General features: G+C 37.3%; 1 protein-coding gene across 1 annotated transcript; it reads left to right on the top strand.

Annotated features, from left to right (window-relative positions):
- The first annotated feature begins 150 nt into the window (after nt 1-150).
- On the top strand, nt 151-11,507 carry rnd1a (Rho family GTPase 1a). Its single transcript, XM_038271529.1, has 5 exons — nt 151-429; nt 919-1,006; nt 6,513-6,622; nt 6,717-6,851; nt 6,952-11,507. Exons 1-5 carry the CDS (start codon nt 310-312, stop codon nt 7,195-7,197), a joined length of 699 nt encoding a protein of 232 aa, XP_038127457.1. The 5' UTR covers nt 151-309; the 3' UTR covers nt 7,198-11,507.
- The last annotated feature ends 14,418 nt before the right edge of the window (nt 11,508-25,925 follow it).

Below are 25,925 nucleotides of genomic sequence, written 5' to 3'. Positions count from 1 at the left end.
ACAAATATGATTTAATGTGCAGTTCAGGTCATTTAGGCCAACATGTTAACTAGATCAATGACCCTGCAGCTCTGCTAGTGATAAGGTGAACTTCTCATCGTGCGCGCGCCTCATGCGCGCAGCGCGTCGTTCTGATTGGCTGCTGCGACGCTATAAAGCCTGGCTGCATCCAAGACTCCTTCACTTACTGACTGAAACTAAGCTGCTGCAGTCCCATTAAATTCACCGCAGAGTCATCTTTAACTCTCAGCAGGTTGATAGGATTACACACTCTCCATTTCCCCGGTTTGAATAGCTTATTTAGTCGGAATGAAGGAAAGAAGACTCCAGCAGCCTTTTGTGGCGAGATGTAAACTGGTGTTGGTTGGGGACGTTCAATGCGGTAAAACAGCGATGCTGCAAGTCTTAGTGAAGGACTGCTACCCAGAGGTAAGATCCTGCTGCACATATCATTAATCATTAAGAAAGGGATTAGGCATCTAAAGGTTTGTGTTTTTAGGTCTCTGTAGAAGAATAAAAATTAGAAAGTCATACTGCTGTTAAATATTCAAATTAATTATATAAACGTCATTCCTTCTAACCAAAACAATATTTGGATTTAAAATTGTTGTTTATAGAATATAAATATATTATTTTATAAAGCATGTTTATAGAGGCCACATTATTTAACACAAAATCCTTTTTACTGTGAATATTTTCTTAAGCTATTGATCAATTTATGAAAAAAAAAAAAAATATATATATATATATATATATGATTAAAACACATATACAGAAATAAGTAGTTTATTACACAATCCAAGCCATACATTTTATAAAAAATATTATTATTTATTTATTTATTTTTGCAAGACTAGATAGTGATGAATATGTGATGAGAATGATTCCTAATCCTGCTTTTAACTCCTCCACATCCAGACTTATGTCCCCACTGTGTTTGAGAACTACACGGCTTGTCTGGAGCTGGAAGACCAGCGTGTTGAACTCAGTCTTTGGGACACATCAGGTGAGATTCACATGCTCCAATATTTTTGGTTACATTTCCTAAAAATGGTTTTTGTCAAAGACAAGAATCTCCATCTTTAACAGTCTTGTCAGCTCTGAAGCTGAGCAATCAGTTAAAGTGTTCAGGCTGAGAGCTGTATTGATGGGTTGATGTCTGCAATTTGTTTGCCCTCCCAGTAAGATCAGCCATCCAGGAGCCGGGGGAACCATTACCAGTGTAAATACAGCAAGGTCTCATTCTTTTGTTTTAGCAGGGCGATAGTCAGGTCTATTCAACCAGACTTCACTATCTCCCTGCCTCTTTGTCTTTTCTGTGTGGATGCAGTTAAAGATCTATTTAAAACTGCTGAGGAATCTTACCTGCTTGTCTGTGAAAGGCAGACATTTTAGATTTTAAGTTCTAGACATTTTTTCTGCCCATTTTAAAATTCCATGCAATAAAATGTCAGTTTTCTGGCCACAAAAAAGCCCTGTTATAATTTCCATTAAGCTTAGATATCTGGCATAGTTTAATTAATAAATAAATAGTCAAACCAATTATTACAAGATGTACAATTATATTTGATGGAGTTCTAGTATCTTTTATTTATTTGCTGAACCAATCGATTAAAGAGAATATTATAAAATTTAGAGTATTGATGCAGCAATCTTTGTGTATGAAATAAAATTTTCCTTTTCTTTTGGTATCCAGTGATCAAATGTATGTTGTTGTCAGTGACCCTCAGTGCTGATTTAGCATGTTGATTTAGCATGTACAAAACAAAAAACTAAAAAAACTAAAAGAATAATTAGCTGCGAGTTTATTGTTTATCAGGACAGACCTGCAGATCAAAGGCAGATCAAATCTATTCTCTGTTCATTTGTGCATCAAAACAAAGGAACCCCATAATTTTATTGTCTATACATGCATCACCCTACAATACATAACTGATGCACATGTTATTAATTTAAAGTCCAACATAGATTAGGTATCAGCATAGATTTAGACCAGTAAAATATTGAAAATCTTTAATTTTCTTGATTAAGATCTGCTTTTATAAAACATCTTCTACAACAGAGATATTCAGTTTTTTGCAGTTTTTAGGTGTAGTTTCATAATACTAACCTATGAATACTGTGACTTTTATGTATTGGTCAAAACTTTAATAATTTAATAATTTCTTAAACAAAAAAAAGTTGTTGACCACGTCAAAAGAAGCTTTCCTTTCTGTTTTGTTTGCAAAAAGACCTTTATGTGTAGTTCTAAAAAAGGTGGGGGAAAAAACAGTTTTATTTCGTTAAATATAAAGAAAATGTAACTGGGATCTCTAAAATTTGCCTTCTGCATAAATTAAATGACCAAATGTGCTTTTGAACAGTTAAAAATAAAAAATAAAAACATAATTAAAGGCTGAAACGGCATATATAAGCAATCAGTGTGAATGGCTTCTAGGTTTCTGGTTCAGTAGGTGAACAGATAAACTGCATGCAGCCCAGTGACCTAAACACACTGAAGAAATTATGTAAATGAAATCAATAAAAAAGGCCACCAAGTGCAGCAGCGAACCTTCTTTGTTCCAGTGCTGGCCTGCGTTGGAGCCTCAGGCTTGGTGTTCAGAGGAAGTGAAGTTGTGCCAGTTGGCCTTCAAAGTGGTTGTTTCACAGCCGAGCGGAGGGGATGCCTCGTCCATACAGGGGGTGGAAGCCAACCATGGTTCTTATGTGTGTGTGTTGCTGTGAACAGAAGGCACAGGCAAGGGATACTGAGAGATAACGTGCTTGACCTCCATGCTTATGTAATACAAAGCAGCCTTGGGATAATTTAGGTTTGTACATTTGTCTCCCACGAAGGAAAAACTTATCTTGACAGTCCCTCATTCTGGAGGAAATGTTGCATAAGACTGCTTTCCATTGGTGGAAATAAATAAACATACCTTTGCTGCACTGCACTTAGCCCTATTACGTCTTATTCTCTTCATGTTTACGATTGACCTGTTTTAATAAAGACTTCTTTGAATACTAAATATTATTTTCTTAAAAAATATAATAATTATCATTTTACTATGTCTTATTAAAACTCTAAATGTCCTTTTAGCTCAACTCAGTCTCTAATAAAACTATCATTTTCTTGTCAGACGCTTTAATAGAAATCATAAAATATTAATAACATTAAATTATATAGGGAGCAAAAAAGGAGTTAGAAACAACTATTTTCTAAGTTCAATGTTGAGGCCGCTACTTTTAAGGAAAGTAATAGTTTTGTTTTGATTGTAATAAAGTTCTTTTTTTTTAATTTGTTTTGTTATTCCAATTTGACCTGTTTTTTTAAAAGATGTTACTCTTTAAGTCTTGCATTTAAGGTAAGGCTCTTACTCTTTCAGGAAGTCACACAGACTAATGACAACTGATCGTATAAACTGCAATAGTCATGCTCAAATTTATTATTAAGATGCTTTGAATGAGTTTAGAATTTAAACTCTGTAATAATTGTATCTTCCTTTTAAAGCTAATTTAAAATCTTGTTGAACTGCAGAGCTGTGTAACATCCACTGCTTTCACACACATTGTGAATTCACCTCTGCTTCTAATGAATGAATCAAACTTAGATTTTGGTCATGTGTTCTTTGTTCAAACAAGCCTTTTAAATGATCTTATACTTTTATTGTAATTCTTTTTATTTAAACTGTGTCAAACCTTTGGAGATATTAGAGTATGTGGGATGAGCTTTTAAAAAAGAAAACCTTTATGTCCAGGCCAGACCAATTCTTGTGATATTGGCATTTGTTTGGTTAATGTATTAGATAATTTTTGACGATCTGGCTTCCAGATGATGATGATGAGAATTTAAGACTCCCAAAAACCAGAGGTTTTCTCTGAGGCTCCCTGCTCTGTGGAGATGAGAATAGTTCAATCTGAGTTCAGTCAATAACAGTGAAGATATGGGGGTTCCTTCCCTCATCATCTAGATCTCTACATTTGGATTGCCTGCATTGATGCAAAGCCTCTTTTTTTCCACACTGAAGCAAACAGTTTGCCCCACCTTAAGCGTGTTTGGATTAACAGGGAAGAATGTGCTTGTTTTTCATGGGTATGACCCTTATATTCACCTCAGCTGCTCAAGACATAGTTTTAAGCAAATAAACAGGCTTCTTAATGGTTGAGGACCCATTGCACATTGCTAAAACAAAGAAACAAAGTAGACCAAGTGAACTTACTTACTAAGTTTAGTTCCAATAGTTCCCACAGGATTGACAAATAAAACACTAAACAAAACAACCTTTTTTTTTCAAATATAATTTTGGACATTTATTTTAAAATGATCTTGGTTTTAGTATCTTGTGATGTACTTCAAAATTTCTTGGTGTGCAAAATAAATAAATACATCAGAATCTCCCTTAATAGGCAATCTGCTTTGATTGACTTTTGTTAAGATATTTTGTAGATGACACTGTTTCATAAACTACAGACTTTTACTGTATTTGTAGATACTTATTGATGTAGAAGAAAATGGCTCTATAAGCATAGTTTTATTTTACCATACTTATTTATTCTAAAGTTGGATCATTTCTGATCCATGTAGATAACAAGTATTTTATGGCCAATTCGAGTTCTAATGGAGAAATTGGAAGTGACTGATATAATTCTTGGCTAGCCAGAGCTTTTTATTGGTTAGAATATTGAAATCATATTTTCACACAAGGACAGACAGAAGTAGGAGATTTTTCTTTCTAAATACAAAACATAGCTGGTATTTTTCTTATTTTCCCCTCAGTCCGAGCCACACTGATGAGTGCAGACGTTTTGGTCTCTTAGCACTGCTAAAAGCATCGTGCATCTTTGTGTAAGGGAGCGTATTTGTGTGTTCAGGCATAGTTGAGGTGCTAATGTGTGGGAGGCGGCAGGAGCTAGAAGTTGTGTCCTCTTTAGATCCGTCTGCCTCCTCTTTCTCAAGTCTTACATCACCTCAGATGGCTATATGGGGTACCGGTGTCGATTCCCACAAAAAGAACAGAAAAAATTATTGATGGATGCAACTTGTGTAATACATCCTACTTTGCAAAGTGAAGGCAAGAATGAAGAGATGCTATATTAAACCTGGGGTGTAAAACATTCGACTCCCTGATTGTTGGTTGGTCTTGCTAATAGAAGCATCTATTCCTGCCTTAATTACACCTTCTTTTAGTTGCTTCTTGTGCATATTTGGCCCCGAAGGACCGGACAAGGGAATCAAAGCTTGCTGTGGTTGTGTAGGTAGTGATTAGGTGGTAGAAGGAAGACAATAGAGAGCGGACATCCTGCCAATCTGTTTTTAGCTCTGGAACTTGTTCTGTTTATAGACATTCAAGAAGAATCTGTTTCCTTCATATTTTACTTTCTCAATACCTGAGGGGGGGTACAAGGTCATTTCATAGAACAAACTTATTTTGTTCTAAAAAGTGGACACAGCTGCTAAACAAAAGGATGTGGAGTGTAAGTAAAAAGTATGTTTTTGATATTACTGTTTTACGAAAACCTTTTTTTGAGTCACTCCTCTGCTTCAAAAAATGTAATCTCAATGTTGCTGTATGTATAGCCTTCGATTGTCATCCATTTTGGTGACAGCCTCACAAGTAAATTTATCAAGCGAGAATTTTATGTTATAGACTAAGCCAAATTAGACATTCAGATGTTTCACTTCAGGATTTAATTTCTTTACTCCATTAAACGCTTGCTTGACCAGAGTGCATTGTTAAAGGACTTAACTGTTACTTTTGCATGGAATTGTGCTTACCTCTACTGACATGCATGGATATGCATTGTCTAGACTCAAATGGACTTTATGCCTACCTATTCTGGTGTAGCCGTCATGTTGAAAGGGAAACTCTTGCTTGAATCAGCGGTTTCTTGGTGCGTCTAATAGGATTTCTTCCTGGATTTTCATGCTCTATCCATCTTTCCTTCTAATTCAACCTGTCTCAGAAGCTCACCCCATACCATGACTTTTTCAACACTGTGTTTCACATGAGTAATGTTCAGTTTAAATTTCAGTCTCATCCTATGAGAGCACTTTGTTCCATTTGTGTGCTGTGTCTCTTGCACGGCTTGGGACACACATTTCATCTGTGACACAGATCAAAAATAGCTCTGACTTACTCAGATTGTGATTGATGCAGAGCCCTGTTTTAGGTGCAAAGCATGTTTTGTTTTGCTGTCCTACCATGCCTCTCAAATGATGGACTGAACAGTTCTTTACATCAGTCCTCAAGGGGTATGAATATGTTTACAAGGAACAGTGTTTGACGTGTTTTTAAATTTGCTTTATTTCAAATTTGAATCACTTATATAACACTGGTGGTTGAAGCACAGCTGAATCAACAAATGCTTTTGTTTAAATAGTATTATTTTATTGATTAAGACATCCTACTATGTAGATACTAGAAATGAGTGAATAAAGATAATTATAGTTTAATGTTTCTCCATTCTTAACCAAATAAAAGCTCTAATTTGGGTGAATAAAGCCATGTTCTGACTCCTTTCCACCCTCTCAGGCTCTCCCTATTACGACAACGTCAGGCCCCTCTGCTACAGCGACTCAGACGCGGTGTTGCTATGCTTTGACATTAGCCGACCAGACACAGTAGATGGTGCTCTGAAGAAGGTATGAGCTGCGGACATTCCTGCTAGGTGGCATCTTTGCTTAATGATCAACCAGCTTTCTCTGAATCAGTAACCCTGTTTGTTTTCTTTTGCAGTGGAAAGCAGAGATTCAAGACTTCTGCCCAAACACTCGAATCCTGCTTATAGGCTGTAAGACAGACCTGCGAACTGATGTTTGCACACGCATGGAGCTGTCCAATCAAAAACAGGCTCCAGTCTCCCATGAACAGGTACCTTTCCCATTGTTTCCTCTTACTTTAAAACTCTCATAAGCGTATTGTTAACAAATAGTTCATTACCTTTTAAGAAATACACATCTTCGTTTTGTAGGGTTCATCTTTGGCCAAACAGCTCGGTGCCGAAGCTTATCTGGAGTGCTCAGCCTTCACTTCAGAAAAGAGCATCCACAGTGTGTTTCGTACCGCCGCTCTGGCCTGCATGAATAAACTGCAGCCTGCCAACAAACCCAGCCCAGTCCGCCGCCTCTCCAAAAGACTGCTGCACCTCCCCAACAAGACGGATCTCCTCTCCTCCACCTTTAGCAAGGACAAGTCCAAAAGCTGCTCCATCATGTGAACAGAGCAAGGAGCGTGATCGGAGTACGGGAGGAGATAACAAGAGAACAGTTTTCTAGCGGGTTCAGCCGAGGTTCGGGGTGTGCAAGAAGGAGACAGAGAGAGCAATCATCTGGATTTCACAAACCTTTAAACTTTTTTGCAACATTCTCCTTCAGTTCAATTACCACATTTTCTGCAGAGAGAAACTATTTGAAGTGGAGTATAATAATCCTGTGTAAAATGAACAACATGCACTTTATTTTTCCCCACATCAAGGTTGTTAAGCATCAGTCCGTACCTTAGCCTGTCCACGAAGGAATATACAGTTATATACTCTCCATTTAAAGCTCTGGTGGCAATACTGTATCCCATTCCTCTCTCTGTCTGGATGTTAAAGGTCACAGCATGGCTGAGTGAAGAGAACGTAAAGCCTAAGCACAAAGCTGTATCTGCAGAAACCTAGCAGAGGATTAAAACAAAAAGGCTCCTGATGATATGATCCCTGTAACCAGACCCCTCACCGTAATACGGTTTTAAATTAAGGTTGACAGCAGAATAAAATGATATGTCAAAAAGAGGCCATTTTCAGAAGGCAGGGCAGAGTGGGTGTCTGGAGATCTGCAATGTGACTCAGCAGTACCATGAGCCAGAATATGGGAAAGGATGGATGCTTTGTCTTCTGTACTTCTAGCATGTCGTCAGGTGGCTCTATCACCCCAGCAGCCTTATGTGTTCCGTAACATTAGGCCTTGATTTAAGTGCTGTCACTGGGAGGAATGGTATTTCCAAGTCTGTTCCAAAGTCGGTTTCTTTTTTTATTTATTTTTCTTTCATTTAGTTTTTTTTTTTTTTTGGATAGATCGCACCAAGAAAGCGAAATTATTTCCAAGCATGAAGTCTGAGCTGTTTGCATTTGGGAGCTACCCCTCCTTATGAACAGTTTGGGATATTATTTTTTTAGCTTGGATCTGCAAATACGTCCTAATTGTTGCTTACAGTACAGTTTCCTGAAGGTCTGCCCAAGGAGGATTTTACTCTGCTGAATAATTAGTCAAAGTCCCAACAATGAAACCAAATGAAATATAATTTTTTTTTTTTTCTGTATCCATCACTCTTTTCATCCTCTACATAATGTAGGATCCTGTTGCTAAGAGAGCATAGTAAATGTAACATATCTCATTATAACATATATAACATTTGATCGTCCTTAAAGACATAGTATCTAAATCTGTTAAAATATTGTGATTGAAGATTCTCTACAATCCTGCTAACATTTGAAAAGCCAGCATTAGCCATAACTTACAGCAATGAAAATCTCAAAATGATAGAAGAGCCCGTTTTCTTACCTACTTCAGCCTTCCTATCATTTGCTAAAAGTCTTGGTTTCACTCTTAGCATGAAAGAACTGCAACATTAACTTGTCCCTTTTATCTCAGTGCTTTGGTACTCCAACTTTAGATTAAAACACCTCACTTAAATCGCAAAACATTAAGTTTTCTTTCTGCAATAACAACTTTCACACCAAATAATGTTGCTATTTAGCAGGTAGCTATAATTAGGTATGACTGGCCAGTCATTGTTCAATACCATGCAGTCACTTGTGTGGTGACTGTTTTTTCACCCACCAGTTTTCTTGCTGTATCTCTGTCCTTGAGCAGCTCATATCTTTTGCGTAGTTGATGACTTCTTATTTTGGATTAGTTGGTCCCAGATGATATAGCTCACTACCAAGGCCAGAGAGGACATCTACTGTCCTAAAAACTATTTTACAGGATTGTACAAGAGACAAAAATATAAATCCTTTATTGTCCCACGATAGGGAAATTCACTCTCTGTATTTTACCCATCCCTTCGGAGAGCAGCGGGCTGCCACAATTGGCGCCCAGGGAGAAGTCCAGGGTTAAGGGTCTTGCCCAGGGACCCAGATTGGCAGTCTGTGGGGCTTGAACTCAGAATCTCTGGGGCTCAAGCCCAATGCTATAACAACTAGGCCACCACTCTCCCAGTTTACACTATTATGCACTTAAGTTTGGATCCATGGTTATTTACTGATCTTTGGGTTATTTACACAGGAAGTGGTCTGCCATCAATAATCTTCCTGTGAATCCTGGTATTTAAAACATTTTTTCAATCAATATAAGTAGTAAAATATGTTATATGTGTGGACTGCACTATAGATAGTTCCCACAAGACCAGACCTAAAGTAAATGGCTCTGGGAATGTGCCATGTGGATAGGATATTGGTAAAAAGACACGTTATTTGAGGCTTCTTTAAAAAGATACAAAGTAAACATGGCTGTTATTGTTAAAGATTACAACCATATTTGCTATAATCAGTCTTATATCTGTATATGATCTTGATTTATTGTCTCAAAAGTAAAATGAGGGTAAATAAATCACGATATGAACATAGCATTAGGATGTAATAATTTGGCACTTTTGTTATACACTCTTATGTCCATCCTGTTGGATGTATCTTTATATTTTTAAAGCTACTTCTACATGTTTTAAACATTTAACGTTTAATATTAGTAAAGCGATCAAAGAAAATCTGTGCCACAATTGATGGCTTGTGTTTTCCCTGGATATTAGCCAGCCACCCTCATCGATGCTCGATGCTTAGTTCCAGTTTGCTCATATTCATCTTTTCTGATTCTCAGTATGTTAATTGATTTAATTATAGTGTTTTATTATCGTTTTTTTTTTTTGTATCTTTCTATCGCATTGCCGCCGTTGTGTTGCGGTGCACCGGATGTGGCGCCATGTGGGAACTATCTATTATAGTAGTGTAAGTGAAGCCAAGTATGTTTGTCTTACACTGACATACTAAAGAACAATCACAGTGGGTTGTTGTAGTGCATCATTACTAAATCTTCTGTTTAAATGTATGTATTTCTACAAATAAGCTTCTAACTTTTTAAGCAAACATCATAAGAGTTTAAAGATTCATGATAGTGTTGTATAAACAATGGGGGTGCTTTGGGATCATGACATTTTTAGGATTCAGACATCTGCTCTGGAATATGTCCTACTCTGATTAGCTGTCTGCTATAGTCTCTGGGACCAGTGTTGGAGGGTAAGAGAGTTATCTACTGCAGGAGAAATTATTCATTATCTACAAAATCTTACTTAATATTCATCTGGCCAAACTTTTTTTGTTGGACTTAAATGTGCTGAACTCTTCTGAGAAGACAACCTGTGATTTATGGAAATGAAAGGCACCTTTCGGGATTTTAACGAGACTTTAGAAGTGATAAGGATTCAGATATTTAAATGAAACCGTGTTTTTTAACTTAAACGTTTTAATAACTGCCAAGATTTTTTTTATATTCTTTTGATTTCCAAAGAAAATTAACCAGCACCACATTTAGCTCTTTTGTGCACAAAAAAGTTTGTCACCCCAGTACCCAAAAAATTGCTTTTTAGCTACAACGTAACCATATATTTAATGTAAAATTCTTTGTTAACATGACACTTTTATATGTGTGATCAGTCTTAATCCCTGGGGGAAAAAAACATATGAATTGACTCCCTTGACTGCATTCAGGCTGGTCCTGTCTGTTCTTTATTTTGTTTATGGTCATCACGAAAAGCAGAAGACCTGCTAGATGCTGTGCTCATCGTTGTTTTCACTGGAGTCTCCTGCCATTAAGCTGTTGACAGCTTGGCTAATGGAGGACTTGATGATTTGTAGGTCTGCACTGGGATGCATGGCAATGTGCATAACGGTGGAATTCAAACTGTTGCCTAGCAACAGTGTGAGCAAGGGCCATGCCTATATCTCTGACGGGGGAGGCGGGGAGGGGTAATGACTTTCATGGAGCACGCCTCACCTTTTCTTTGTAGCATTAGACTGAAACGTAAGCGAAGGTGAAGGCTGCACCAATCAGGGAGCAGCAGACTGCTTCAACTTTGAGTTCTCTGGTTGGGAAGACCACGCAAAGCCAATTGGTAGCAGTCTCAAGTTTTTAAAAGTGATTCTTCACATCTGCTGCATTGCTTACTGAACCTCTTTGCTGTCTGGAGCTTCCTAATGTCCCAGACTGGTCGCAGTTTCTTAAATATAAATACACTGTTTCACTGTTCCTTTGGCTTGTTTTTTAGTTTTTTTTTTGTACATAATCTTCACAAGTCTGTTTTACTCTTGCAGAGGAAAGTTACCGAGGCAAAACAACATGCTTGCATGAGGTTGCCTCTAAAGGCTTAAGCTATTAACAAAATTCTGTATTTGTTATTGTGTTTAAAAGCTTTAAGTGAATATGCCTGGATTTCATTTACAAGTGTTTTGTTCTGTGATTAAATCAATTAAAGAGAAAAATTTGACAAACATATAATGAAGTCAAGTCCATTTATATCTTGCAGATATGAATGCATTTAAAAAGAATGAGAATGTATTCAAGAAAATAAAATTTTACAGTAAGTTGAGGCACTAAAGTACGTCTTTCAGGTAAGGCCAAAGTAGGTTAGAAACCTCTCAGAAACTTTATCTAAGTGGAACAAAAGGCTATTTTGGAGACTTGATTGAATTCAAGGCCGTTAAAGAGGGAAATTGACTGATAGCTTGGCGACAAGTTGACTGTGTTGTCTACAGGATAAAAGATAATGTATCTTAATTTCTGGGTAAAGGCCAAAGTAGTTAATCTCCTCAAGAAATGAAAAGATATTAATAATGTGATGCAACGGAGAGCTTATACTTTTGAAAAGTCAACATTTGCCCCATTACAACTGAAAACTGTTATGATGTGTAGAATTTAGTTGCTGGACCCAAGATGCACAAGCGGAGGTAGAGATGAGCTCTTGTAGATTTAATGATGAAGGCAATGGCAGTATAAATCCAAAAGTAACCAGGCAAGGAACTCAGAAACCAGAAACAGAGAACACAGGAGAAGAGTAAACTGAGGTAATTATCTTAATGGGAACAGGTGTGCAGAGAAGGAACAAGAAAACCAATGGGTAGGAAGGTGACACTAGTGGACAATGAAGAGTAATTGGGAAATATAAGCTAAAGATATCTGAGTGGTTAACATGATCCGGTATTCTGTCAGATGAGCATACCCCATCAGACCAGCATACCCATAGTCAGTACCCATTTATCCCTTTAGTTTTGTACAAAACATACACTTTAAAGTACCTCAACAGGCGTGTATCCCTTTAGTCGTGTACAAAAAAACTATTTGATAACTTACTTTTTGGTGTTTTTTTGAAGCGTATGGGCGATCTGTCCTTAAATTGTTTTTTTGTGCATGACTAAAGGGATACACGCCTGCTGAGGTAGTTTAAAGTCTATTTTTCATATAAAACTAAAGGTATAAACGCAAATCTGGCATCTTTGCGCATGCATATTGACTATAGTTATGCTGGTCCGACAGGGTATGCTGATGACAGAGAATTTAAACAGGCATATTTCTCTCATGGTTTGGTAAAAGAAGAAATGGACACCTTTTCTGCAGCTGTCTCTTTTTGGTTTTACAGGAAAACTTTCATAATTTATTTAACAAATTTACAGTTTTTTTCTTTCTGCACTACATCCATGAATCATTTTTTTTCCCCCGTGGATTATTTTCCTCTTTCCTTTACCTTAAAGCGATCAGCCATGGCCTCCATCACAGTGTTTGTTCCTTGACTTGCCTGATCTTTGCTGCTATCAGCTTGTGTCTGCTGGTGAAACCATATAAATGAAGTGCCCTGAATCTTTTTCATTCTTGAGCTATCGCACAGGATACAGCTTATCTACTACTTTTAAACAACAACAGACAAGGCAATGGAGGGAATCTGCTGTGTACCAGAAACCTTGGATAGATTTAATCTTTGCTGCTATAATACTGTTTTTTTTTTTTTACTGCTGCAATATCAGTTTGATCATCATTGGAATGAGCCGGGTGCTGTTTCTCTCTGACATATTCTTCTTCCTCCTATCTCTTACTGCTCATTTGGTTTCCCCATCTCTCTACACTAAATAATAAAAAAATAGCTCATGCCCATTACATGTCTCAACAAATCAGATAGCTTTCTGACATAAACCATGCTGAGCATGTCATTTATGGAAGGACGCTGGAAGGCATGATTATGCAGTTGAACATGGCACATCTACTGTCACTGGTTCTTTCATGAATACATAATACTTAATTATTAAATTTATTCTTGTTTTTTCTTTTTCAAAATGTTGATACTGTGAAATTAAAAACATGTCCCAACACATATACTGTCAATAGGTCAGTATCTGGTTTGCTTTGTTGAAATAAAAACATTTAATGATTCTGAGTGTATAATTAAGACATGACCAGGATTTTTGTATGATTTTTTTCCCTAGCTGACATAAAAGAAAACAAAATGTTCCTTTTTTTTAATTTGCTGAGATTAGCCTAATAAATGTTGATGTCCTAAATGCCATCTGTGAAGTATGAGAGTGGCAGCATCATTTTCATCATGCTTTGCTACAGGAAGGGCTACAGCACTTCAAAAAGACATAGCACCATGTGGGGAGTGAATCATTTGGAACTCTTGAAAACATCTCTAGACTTTACGGAGCAAGTCAGAGCTCATAACAGGGTCTTCCAAATAGATAATGACCACCAATTTAGGCCCAAACTGGCTTAAGGAGAGAAAAAACAAAGCCATGACTGGTCATTAGACAAACACTGTCTCAGCATGAGGGCTGATCTAAAGAGGTTTATGAAAGGCAGCATACAAAACTGACCTGTTACACCTAGAGGAATGGGACAAAATCCTAGAAAATGATTGTCAGACGTAACCTTAAAGTCTAAACTAACCAAAGCCTACATTCTAAAGAAAATATTTGAAGAAATAAATGATAAAATTCATTAATTGTTAAGGGTTTTATTTATAAAAGTTTTAAGAAAATAGAAATGAATTTGAGAAGAAAGAAACAATTAAGTCTCATTTCATGTCAAACATTGAGGAAATAAAGCTGTGTGTCCTTTCCATAGTGTACACAAACTTTAGATTTTAATTGTACCTATGGCAATAGTGACTACTAAATGGAGAGCATACAGAAACAATAAAAATAAACTGAAATGACAAAGTTCTCCAAATAAAGCAAAAACAAACCCCTCAGAATAATATTTTTTTAAAGTAGTCATATATGCACACTTTTGATAAAGTCAATCTTAGTCTCTGGCTTAGGACACAATGATTTCAGCTTGATCACCAGGCTGGATCTGTGTTTAGATGACAAAACGGCACAGGTTAGTGTTGGCCTGCAAAACATCTTCAGTATGTTGTCTGTGGAGATAAACTCTACTTTTTACTGAAACTAATATGAAATGATTTAAAATGTTTAGAGGCAGTGTGAAGACAAATCAGTATGACGATCAGAAACCTGAATGACACGGACATGTTTGATATGAACTAATGAACATCACTCATGTTTGATCTGAGCTGACCTGACCTGTGTCCTCTCGTCTCAGGTAACATAAGAGCCTCCAGCAGAGATAGTGGGACTGCTGAGCTTTATGACAAGACTTCTGCCATCAGAAACCCTCCATGAAGCTTCAAAAAACTGTGTTGCTTTGTGTCGCCTCCTATTGCCACATTAGCCAACCATATATACTAAGACATGACGGTGGAGGTACAAGAAACTCACAAACACGAGAGGCACGTTCCTACATTCAAGCTCTCAGACGTCCCTGACACTGCAGCAGCAGAAGCAGCAAAAAGGAAGATGATGAGGGGGTGGAAGGCTTGTTAAAGCTTTGCCGCCTGGTTGCTGCTGATGAGCTGCGGTCTGACATACGGGCAACATTTCTCCATACAGAAAGAGCTGTCAGCTGCTCAGAGAGTGTCGTAATTTCTGCCTCTGGGTGGGAACATCGGATTAAATGTCCTCTTTGGGTATCTGTTTCTTTATGTGTCTCAATAATAGAAAAAGACTCAATCATGTCTTCCCTGTTTTTCATTCAAGTTGTCCTGCTTGTATTGCTGGATAATCCAGCTGTTATTTTGAAAAGATACTGTAAATGGAAGTAATTTATGTTACAATATTGTGAAATTATGGCATAACTTTGATTATTCACCCTGGAAGTGCTTTAAAGGAGACAAGCCTACCATCCAGCTGCTTTTGTAGTGTATAAACAATATCATGCTTCCTTAACTCAAACCAAGAAAAATAAAAACCTCATGCTAAATAACCACAAAAGAAACACAGCTTAAACATACTTTACAAAATTGTCTTTTATAAATGGTAAAAAGACCCTTTCTTAACACAGATTATTTATTAAATTTTGATAATCTTATATAATAATAATAATAATAATAATAATAATAATAAATCCAATTTGTACCGCACTTTTCATTAACAAAAATCTCAAAGTGCTACACAGTGCCAGTAAAATCAAAGATAAAAATCAACATCATAAAAATCATGTGGTCATTAATAAAAATCTCAAAGTGCTACACAGTGCAAATAAAATCAAAGATAAAAATCAACATCATAAAAATCATGTGGAGGCAGAATAGGCTTGCTTAAATAAAAAAGTCTTCAAGCCTCTTTTAAAATCATTCAGTGGTTGTGGAGCTCTCAGATGATCTGGGAGAGAGTTCCAGAGACGGGGGGCAGCGACAGCGAAGGCCCGATCTCACATGGACCTTAATCTGGAGCAAGGAAGGTGAAGGAAGTTGCAGTCTTGTGATCGAAGAGATCTGGTGGATGAATGTGGAGTGAGGAGGTCCTTCAGATAATCCGGTGAGGATCCGTTTAAACACTGATGGGTGATGAGCGCGATTTTGTATGGAATTCTGCAGGTGATGGGAAGCCAGTGAAGGTCATGCAGAATAGGTGTAATATGGGCAGATTTGCGGGCCCTCAAGAGAATCCTGGCTGCGCTGTTTTGAATGTATTGGAGCTTCTGAAGATGTTTTTTATGGATTTCAACAAACAGAGAGTTGCAGTAGTCTAACCTGGAGGAGACAAATGCATGAATGAGAGTCTCAGCATCAGAAAAAGAAAGAAACGGATGAATTTTGGAGATATTACGAAGATGAAGGAAACAGATTTTAAACAGATGCTTAATGTGATTTTCAAAAGTAAGTTGAGAATCCATTCTAACTCCAAGATTTGTAACTAAGGTGGAAAAGGGGATGTCTTGTCCAGAAAAGAAAACAGTCGTCATAGTTGAAGATTGAACCTGGTGAGGTGTTCCGATCAGCATGGCCTCAGTTTTGGAGCAGTTTAACTGAAGGAAATTCTGAGTCATCCACTTCCTTATCTCCTCCAGGCAGGTAGTGAAAGCATTAAGTGAAGATGGTGATGATGCTCCAGTTCTAATATAAAGTTGTATATCATCGGCGTAGCAGTGAAAGGAGATGTTATATCGATTTATGATTTGACCCAAAGGCAGCATGTAAAGGGAAAACAGCAGGGGTCCTAATACTGACCCCTGTGGGACACCACAGGAGACAGAGACAGCCTGGGACTTGGCCTTGCCGAGGCTAACACATTCCAGCCGATTGGAGAGAAAAGATTTAAACCAGTCCAGAACGGTGTCACAGAGACCGACCTCCACATGAAGACGGTGTAGTAGGATGTTATGGTCCACAGTGTCAAAGGCTGCAGTTAGATCAAGGAGAACAAGGAGTGATGTAGACCCAGCATCAGCTGCCATGTAGATGTCATTAGTAACTCTCAGCAAAGAGGTCTCAGTGCTGTGAGCAGAACGAAACCCAGACTGAAATTTCTCGTACAGGGAGTTTTGTTCTAGATGAAGCTGCAGCTGAGCGGCAACAGCTTTTTCCAGCACTTTTGACAGAAAAGGAAGATGTGAAATTGGGCGGTAATTGGAAAGAATATCTGGATCCAGGGTAGATTTCTTTAGAAGAGGTTTAATGATGGCTGTTTATAAACTGCATTTATAAAAGGTAAATAGATCATACTGCCCTGCTATGTAAGTTTAGCCCTAACCTTAACGTCAGTGGGCTTAAGACCTTAATAAATGATCTATTTACCTTTTTTTAATTGTTTAGATGCACTTTGTGAATGATTATCAAATATTACTAAAATACCTGTTTTGTAATATTTAAACTCAACTAAGAATCAAAAGGATCTAAAACCAAAGGATAAGGCTAACAAAGGATAATGAACCAGAATTCACAGAGGGAAGAACAAAACAGACAAATAAGAAAATGATTACAGAAGAATTAACCTGTATGGCAAAACTCTATAGACAATAATAAACTACTGAATATGGCAAAATTCGAAATAAAATATAACCAAAAATAATCAGCAAATAAACACAAAAGAAATCTAAAACACAAACCACCAAGATTCATGATGATATGCAGCTATACCATTTCCTGCCTATTGAACTGAGATCCTCTTGAATATTGAAAAATTGGGAAGATTTGGAGTTGGGAAGTTTTTTGGAATTGTAAACTGGTGGAGACCCAACATAAAACACAAATGACAAATAATAGAGCTATAAACTATTGAGTCAGAAAGGCCAGATAAACCTTTTAAATTTATTTTAGATTTTCATTGTCACAAACAAAATATATAAAAAAATATATTTTCATTTTAGAAGCAAAAATACTTAGTGTTGGTCTGACACATACAATCACAGTATAAATAATTGGCCAGAAAAAATGTGACAAGGTTTAAAGGGTAGAAATACTTTTGCAGGTATTTTAATTTTTCAATGAGCCATCGATTCTCCAGCTGCAGAATAAAAGAAAGAAAATATGTTTCAGAAAGGTCAGCCAGGATATTTGTCAAAATACGAGCTGTCTAAGTTCAGTCACATCAGCCTGTATATCGAAGATCTTTTATCAAAAAAATGGCAAGACTGAAAAACAAACAAGCAAAAAAAAAAAAAAAAAAAAAAAAAAAAAAAAACAAGGCCAGACAGGCTGCTCCACAACTGCCAGAAAAAATGATAAAAATAAGAGCTGACCCCCTCTGGTTTTACAGGACTTATCTAACCTATAATTTTGTTTTGCAATTCCATCCGCATCTCGGATTTTTTTATTTCATTTCAAAGATGCTTCGACGTGAGAGCATCAGACAGCTGCCAGACTGTTGGTAACCCTTCTTCAGCCCTACAGCCTGAGGACTAACTCACGTTAATACTAACTAAATCATTCTATGTTAACTTCAGCCTGCTGCACATAAATGTGCCAGAAGTCAATGAGTCTGTGAGTAATATGTGTCACTGGGTCAATTTGGCTCCACTCTAATTATCAGTTCATGTGTACATGTGTAAAAAGGAAAACATCCCTGAGCAAAAGTGGTTTGGTGTATGATTGTATGTCAGTACAGAGAACACTGTGCATACAAAACAGTTTATTTCGTATTCGCTGCAAGTTTTGTCTTAAGAGCAGCATGGTGAACTGAGTTCATACACATTCAGAGGTCTGCTAGGATGAAAGAATCCCTGCCTCTGTCTCCTATGCCCCTGCCAGAGTTGATACATTCACCTGATATGATTTTTCTGCACATACCCCAGAAAATATCTGTCAGAAACCCGTATTTCTTGGCACTCCTCACCTTATACAGATCTAACCTCCACCCCTTTCCTCATCGTGCAAATGGGCCCTGCTTGGCACACCCTGAGGGCATGTCAGGACTGAACGCTCTTCCAGAAGTTTAATTAGGCAGCTATGGCTGGCATCCTGAAGTGCAGAAGGGGGGTTGGGGGATTCAATGCTAGGAGCAGCTGAGGTACCTTGGTTAAAGGGGTCGGCTTGAGTTAGAATCTAAGGAATATGCTGGAGATAAAAACTGTACAGCTGGGGAGCTGTTAAACCCCATCATATCTGTGCTAGCCCCTGGTCTACATCTAGTTAAAGCCTGTTTTTAGGGCTTGAACTTTCCTGATTTCATGTTATTTGAAAAGGTTACAGCCATAGAAGTTGACCCTCAAAGAGGAGAATTGATTCCTTGCTTACACAAACTGCTTTAATCAATGGTCAGCTGCTAGCTGTCAGTGATGTAACAGTCAAATGCAACGTTAGATGATTCAGTTCAACCTCAGGGCAAGCAGAATCACTCATAGACCCTGATAAAGAAAAAGGAAAAAGAAAACTGGCCATTTTTAAGGAGGTTTTATTTCTTTTCTTTTTTTTTTGATAGGGCTGAACTGTATTGAATTTAAGCCATCATTGTCTGTGTAGCATAATGCAATGGATCAAACCTAAACAGTTTTTAGTTTCCAAAAATAATGCCACAAGACTTGATGGGGGTAAATTGTACTTTTTAGGAACACCGACCTATTAGATATTAACAATATTGTTAAAAAGTGAATCTATGCCAGTTACTTACACTGTAAGTAATTGTCCTGTAAAATAACAGTAAAGAGCTGGCAGCAGAGACGCCAGCAATATACCGTTATTTTTACGGTATTCATCCGTAAATTGATTTTACAGTAGTAGACCGTAAACCAGAAATACGGTATATTTCTGTATTTCTATGAGTTACAGTAAAGAGCTGGCAGCTAGGACACCAGTGATATACTGTAATTTTAGGGTTTTCATACCGTAAATTGACTTTACAGTAGTAGTCTGTTTTCTCACTGTTTAATGATTTCACTGTCTAATACATAAAAAAATAAATGCATCATATTTCTATTATTTGGAAATTACAATAATATTCTGTTTAAGTTTACTGTAGAGAGGCACAGTAGATACACAATACAATAATTCAGTTTAGCAGTTTCCTAAAATATCAACCTTGAATACATGCAATCAATATAAGAGCTTCATTATTCTACAGACAGTTGCTCGAGCATTATTATGAATATTGTGCAAAATAAGCAATCAAATCAAAAAGAATCAAAATAATTTATTTCAAAAGGCAATATAATATTGAATATTATTACTTTCAAAAAATTTAAAAACCCCCCCAGAAAATAAACCGTGTTGGGTGATGCGGAGAAGATATTTCGAGTAGCAAACAGAGACAGGTGACTAGCTGACTTTGAGCCAATGTCAATATTATTTAACATTGTCTTTTACACACCAACACAACAAATACAGAGGAAATAAGAGTTTAAACATTATTAAGACTACTTCAAAGTAGGAACATTAAGACCTTTTTGATTATGAGTAAAAACATTCAGCAAACCAGTGTTTTTCCTCTTAAAATAGTCCTGTGAGATAGATTACAATTTTCCTCTAAACTCCACTTAAAACATGTATATTATGTAATCTGCAATGTATTTTCTGATGTCTGTGAAAATGCAGAATATTGTATGCAGAATTGACAACATGTGGAAAACAAACGTAAGAACATTTTGAAAAAGTGCATCAAGGCCATTTCAAAACTATTACAGTACAGTTAGAACATGTGGATTTATACATCATTACAGTAATATGGATAAAAGAGAACATTTAGGGAAGAAACTGTACTTTACTTCTTAAAGTAGTCCTGTGAGGTAGTAGTAGTAGTATTCCCGGGAATCTGGGTGGGTGTGAACCACCCTGATTCAAATCTTGTGGATCCAGGAGAGATGTTCAGTTTGTTAGCCACTGTTCCTCTGCAGTATTATTCTAGTGGAGCCACTGTCAAACAATAACAAACAAATATTATACAATCAGGAATGTACAATATACTCTCCAAGCTAATGCTTATAAAACTAATAAATTGTTGTGGCTTAATGTGGCAATGCCAGATTGTCAAAACAACACATGGACAGACAGCAAGATTAAGGAGTACTCACTGATCTATGTGAAGTCCCATTCAAAGTCAAGGAGTTTCTTCAGGAGCATGTAGACGTGTGTGTTGACTGTGGAAGACTTCTTCTGGACGATCACACTTTTCTTCTTGGAGACAACCTTCCCCCTTTTGGCCTTTGTCCTTCTCTCTGGATTTATACCAATGAAGCGCCTAAAATCGTCAAAATAGTCTAACATCAGAGTGGAGTAAAGTGACAGCAAATGGGATTCTAATGAGGTCCAATACCCTGTGTGTGTGCGTGTGTGTGTGTGGGGGTGTGCATGCGTGTGTGTAAGCTGTCGTCCGGCTACTATATATTATAGTTAACCAAGATTTAACAACAACAACAAAATAGTAGAGAAGTAGAGTAGAATATAGTAGAATATTGACTACCCTATTCAAATCTAAGCATCACTGATAGCTTACATATAGCCTAGCTAGACAAACTCCTGAGCGTTAGCCTATATCAAACATTCTTGGCAATATAAATAAAATAGAAAACACAGAGGCAAAGAAAAAAAGATTTTGATTTACGTACCGTTACATTTTTTTAGATGCAAGGCTGGAATCGTTGTGATGAAGACAGATGGTAGCACGTTGTGTGTTCTGCAGTCTTCTGGAAATTTTTCAGAAAATACTGTAGTATCCCGTTATTTAAAACAGCCGCATACCGTTTACGGCCTCTGTCCTGTTGCTCCAAGTTAAGAAGCCCACAATGCATTGCTTATTACAGTACTGAACTGTTAAACATGAAAACAGTATTTTAGTGTTGAAAATTTGCTGTAAATTTACAGCAATTGCTTACAGTGTAGTTCATTAGATGAAGATATTAATGAAAACTTTATGGTACATCACTCTTTCAATGAAATATGTCTTTGACATCTGGCAGAAATAATCCTTAAAATACACAGAAATAAAAAAAAATAATAGTAAAGCAATCTTCAAAAACTAACTGTACAAATAAAAACATAACTGAAACCACTTGTCAGTATAAGAAATCCAATAATCTCATCAATGTGTGTCTATTCAAGTTATCCCTTGTTCAGAGGAACATCATGATATTCAGAGGAACATCATATACATAGACATTTTCAACACTTTATTTCAGATAATGATGATTCTTATTTACGGTGGATGAAAACATGGCATTCAAAACAAATGTGTGTTCCGTTCCTGCTCTTCTTCTCTCTGTGAGCCGAATGAGGTCTGAAGGAGAGCTTCCTCTCTAGAACGAGATGGATGGATGAATGGATGGACGGACGGACGGGTAGAAGACAGATGACTGGAGAGAAGGATGAAGGGATGGGTGGATGGATACATGGATAGGTAGATGGAAAGAAGGATGGATAGATGGAGGAATGGGACGATGGATGAATAGAAGGATACATGATAGAAGGATGGATGAAGGATGGATTATGGATGAATGGATAGATGGATTGTGGATGGATGGATGGATGGATGGATTATGGATGGATAGATGGATTATGGATGAATGGATGGATAGATTGATGGATTATGGATAGATGGATGGATAGATTGATGGATTATGGATGGATGGATGGATGGATGGATGGATGGATGGATGGATGGATGGATGGATGGATGGATGGATGGATGGATGGATAGATTGATGGATTATGGATGAATGGATGGATAGATTGATGGATTATGGATAGATGGATGGATAGATTGATGGATTATGGATGGATGGATGGATGGATAGATTGATGGATTATGGATGGATGGATGGATGGATGGATGGATGGATGGATGGATTGTGGATGGATGGATTATGGATGAATGGATGGATAGATTGATGGATTATGGATGGATGGATGGATAGATTGATGGATTATGGATGGATGGATGGATGGATGGATAGATTGATGGATTATGGATGGATGGATGGATGGATGGATGGATGGATGGATGGATGGATAGATTGATGGATTATGGATGAATGGATGGATAGATTGATGGATTATGGATAGATGGATGGATAGATTGATGGATTATGGATGGATGGATGGATGGATGGATAGATTGATGGATTATGGATGAATGGATGGATAGATTGATGGATTATGGATAGATGGATGGATAGATTGATGGATTATGGATGGATGGATGGATAGATTGATGGATTATGGATGGATGGATGGATGGATGGATGGATGGATGGATGGATGGATGGATTGTGGATGGATGGATTATGGATGAATGGATGGATAGATTGATGGATTATGGATGGATGGATGGATAGATTGATGGATTATGGATGGATGGATGGATGGATGGATAGATTGATGGATTATGGATGAATGGATGGATAGATTGATGGATTATGGATGAATGGATGGATAGATTGATGGATTATGGATGAATGGATGGATAGATTGATGGATTATGGATGGATGGATGGATGGATGGATGGATGGATGGATGGATGGATGGATGGATAGATTGATGGATTATGGATGGATGGATGGATTATGGATGGATAGATGGATGGATGGATGGATGGATGGATGGATGGATGGATGGATGGATTATGGATGGATAGATGGATGGATGGATGGATGGATGGATTATGGATGGATGGATGGATGGATGGATGGATTATGGATGGATAGATGGATGGATTATGGATGGATGGATAGATGGATGGATGGATTATGGATGGATGGATGGATGGAATAATGGATGAATTATGTATGTATGGATGGATGGATGGATGGATGGATGGAAACATTTAGCATGGCTTTGTTCTATCTGATCAAATGCCACAGCTTTGGAAGTTTACAACGAAAAAATGACTACATTTAGTTTGGAGCTTAAACTTCCAGCATCTTTCTAAAAGCTGAAGCTTGGACCAAATTTAGTTTTGCAGCCAGGCAAATATTCCTTGCCCTAAAGAACAACTAAGAGGAAAACAAATATATTGCTCTTTCTGTTGCATGTGTTTACTATGCCACAGAGATATTGTTATACCATTACATGTGTCTACTCAGATTAAGAGTCACAAAGTAATGAAATATAGATATTATTTGCACCACTGCACTTGTCTTTTAAAATTAGGAGAGATACAGTACATGGGACTAAGAATAAGCTGTAAATTCTACCTTCTTACTTGTGCATTGTTTTTCAACTCCAGCAATTTTTATGTGCTAGTTGATTTTCAACATAAATCTAGATCCCGCTCCACTGAATCAGTTCACCTTCAGAGGGGCTCCCTAAATCTCCTTTGATCTGACGATGGAAGGAGAGGAACGTCCAGAATATGAATCAGTAAATGAGCCAATCCGGACTCATGCAAGGCAGCATCTAACAAGTCTTTCATCTACACGCAGTAGCTTGTATATGCACACACACACACGTTCGCATCTTGCTATATGTAGTGAGGACCATGTGTCGACCTTCATTTATTTTCAGTCATTTTTAACCCTTTCTATGCCCTAACCTTTACAATAACCCAGAATTTAACCATTACTAATGTATACCTAACCAAACCTTAACCTAAACCCAATTCACACCTTAGTCCTAAACCTGTTAGCAAAAAAGGAAGTCAGGACCAGCAAAATGTCCTCACTTTGATACAAACATTCCTAAATTTGATGGTGAAGTCAGAAAAATCCCTCCAAAAACAGAAGACACTGCTTTATAGTACCAGAAACAAACAACAACAAAAAACTACTCTTTTGAGACATCCCTTGTTGAATTTGAATCCGGAAAGGAGGGTGTTTGTATTGTGGCCTATTACTGAGCAGACAGCTAAATCCCATCATCATGGCTACTGGTCTAAATATTTTTTTAAAGCATTAGGTGAATGTCTGTGAAACTCAGCTGTCTCTGATCCACGACAATGAGTGTACATAAGTTCTGCTGTTGGTTCTCTGGTAAAGAACCACCTAGAACTATCTGCTAAACATTGTGAAGATGAAAGTGTCCCCAAACCTTGTCTCCTCTCAACATCGGTAAAATTGCTCTGTCTGTTGTGGAAAACCTCAGATTATAATGAACCCACTCTAGCATGGGACCTGTGATAGCACTGTTTGATAGAAGGCCATGCAGAGCCTGTACTCACTGGAGAAACCAGAGAACCAGAATCTTCCACAGGAGCTGCTGGTCATCTTTTACACTGCCCTATTTCAGTTTACGTGGTGCATCTTTTACTTCTCAATTTGGCTCATACATAAATATGGTCCAAACTGCAAAAAAAAAAAAAAAAAAAAAAAGTATTTAAAGAAAGAATAATCAAGGCTGACCTTTACTCCACCTAAGAAAACAGGCGGCCAACATCCTTTAATACCCCCACACATTCTGCACACAAACTGTTTAGATTTTGTACCTTCTGATTGGGTTCCAGTAAGCAATATACAAAAACAAAACTCCCACAGAGAGTTTCTTTCCCCAGGCTCTTCACATACATACAGGCTACTTTCAGTAAATGTAGGGGTATGTGGAACACTCTATATTAAAGAAAGAAAGAAAGAAAGAAAGAAAGAAAGAAAGAAAGAAAGAAAGAAAGAAAGAAAGAAAGAAAGGTGTGTAAACTTGTAAGTTTTTGTCGCCACCTGCTGGCCAAAATGACAAGTTGCGTTTAATTTACCACGGAAACAAGAGGATGGCGTCATTCTCTTGTCCCACTAGCAAAAACACCGTCAAATGTAAAAAAAACATACAATATTGGGAACTGTTAGTATAATTATGAACAGATGTGGAATTTGCAGTAGGCTAATTCATAAACCCTGTCTAACTGAGATGAGTTACTATTTTAATCATTTTAATAAGCTGCTTTTATTATCATTTTACTCATGGAATAACTGTCAACTGCCCTATTCACTATAGAGGCCACTACAATATATAGTGCTTATGCCATTTTAGATGATTGTCAGAACCATAGACATTATATGTCCCTCTTATAGCAGTGATCAATCCAATAAATATTAACAGTTTTCAAACAAAAAATGTTGTGTGCTTCTATCATATCTCCTCAGTAACATTGCAGACTATGAGTTTAATCTTTTTTTTTACATGTTCCAGCCATTTACAATTGAATCAAAGTGTGTAGTAGATGTTTATTG

The sequence above is a fragment of the Cyprinodon tularosa genome, unplaced genomic scaffold, assembly GCF_016077235.1.
Source record: "Cyprinodon tularosa strain WSP-4 unplaced genomic scaffold, ASM1607723v1 ctg8, whole genome shotgun sequence".
Lineage (NCBI taxonomy): Eukaryota > Metazoa > Chordata > Actinopteri > Cyprinodontiformes > Cyprinodontidae > Cyprinodon > Cyprinodon tularosa.
The sequence above is the reverse complement of the archived record's forward strand: the minus strand, read 5'-3'. Positions and strand labels throughout refer to the sequence as shown.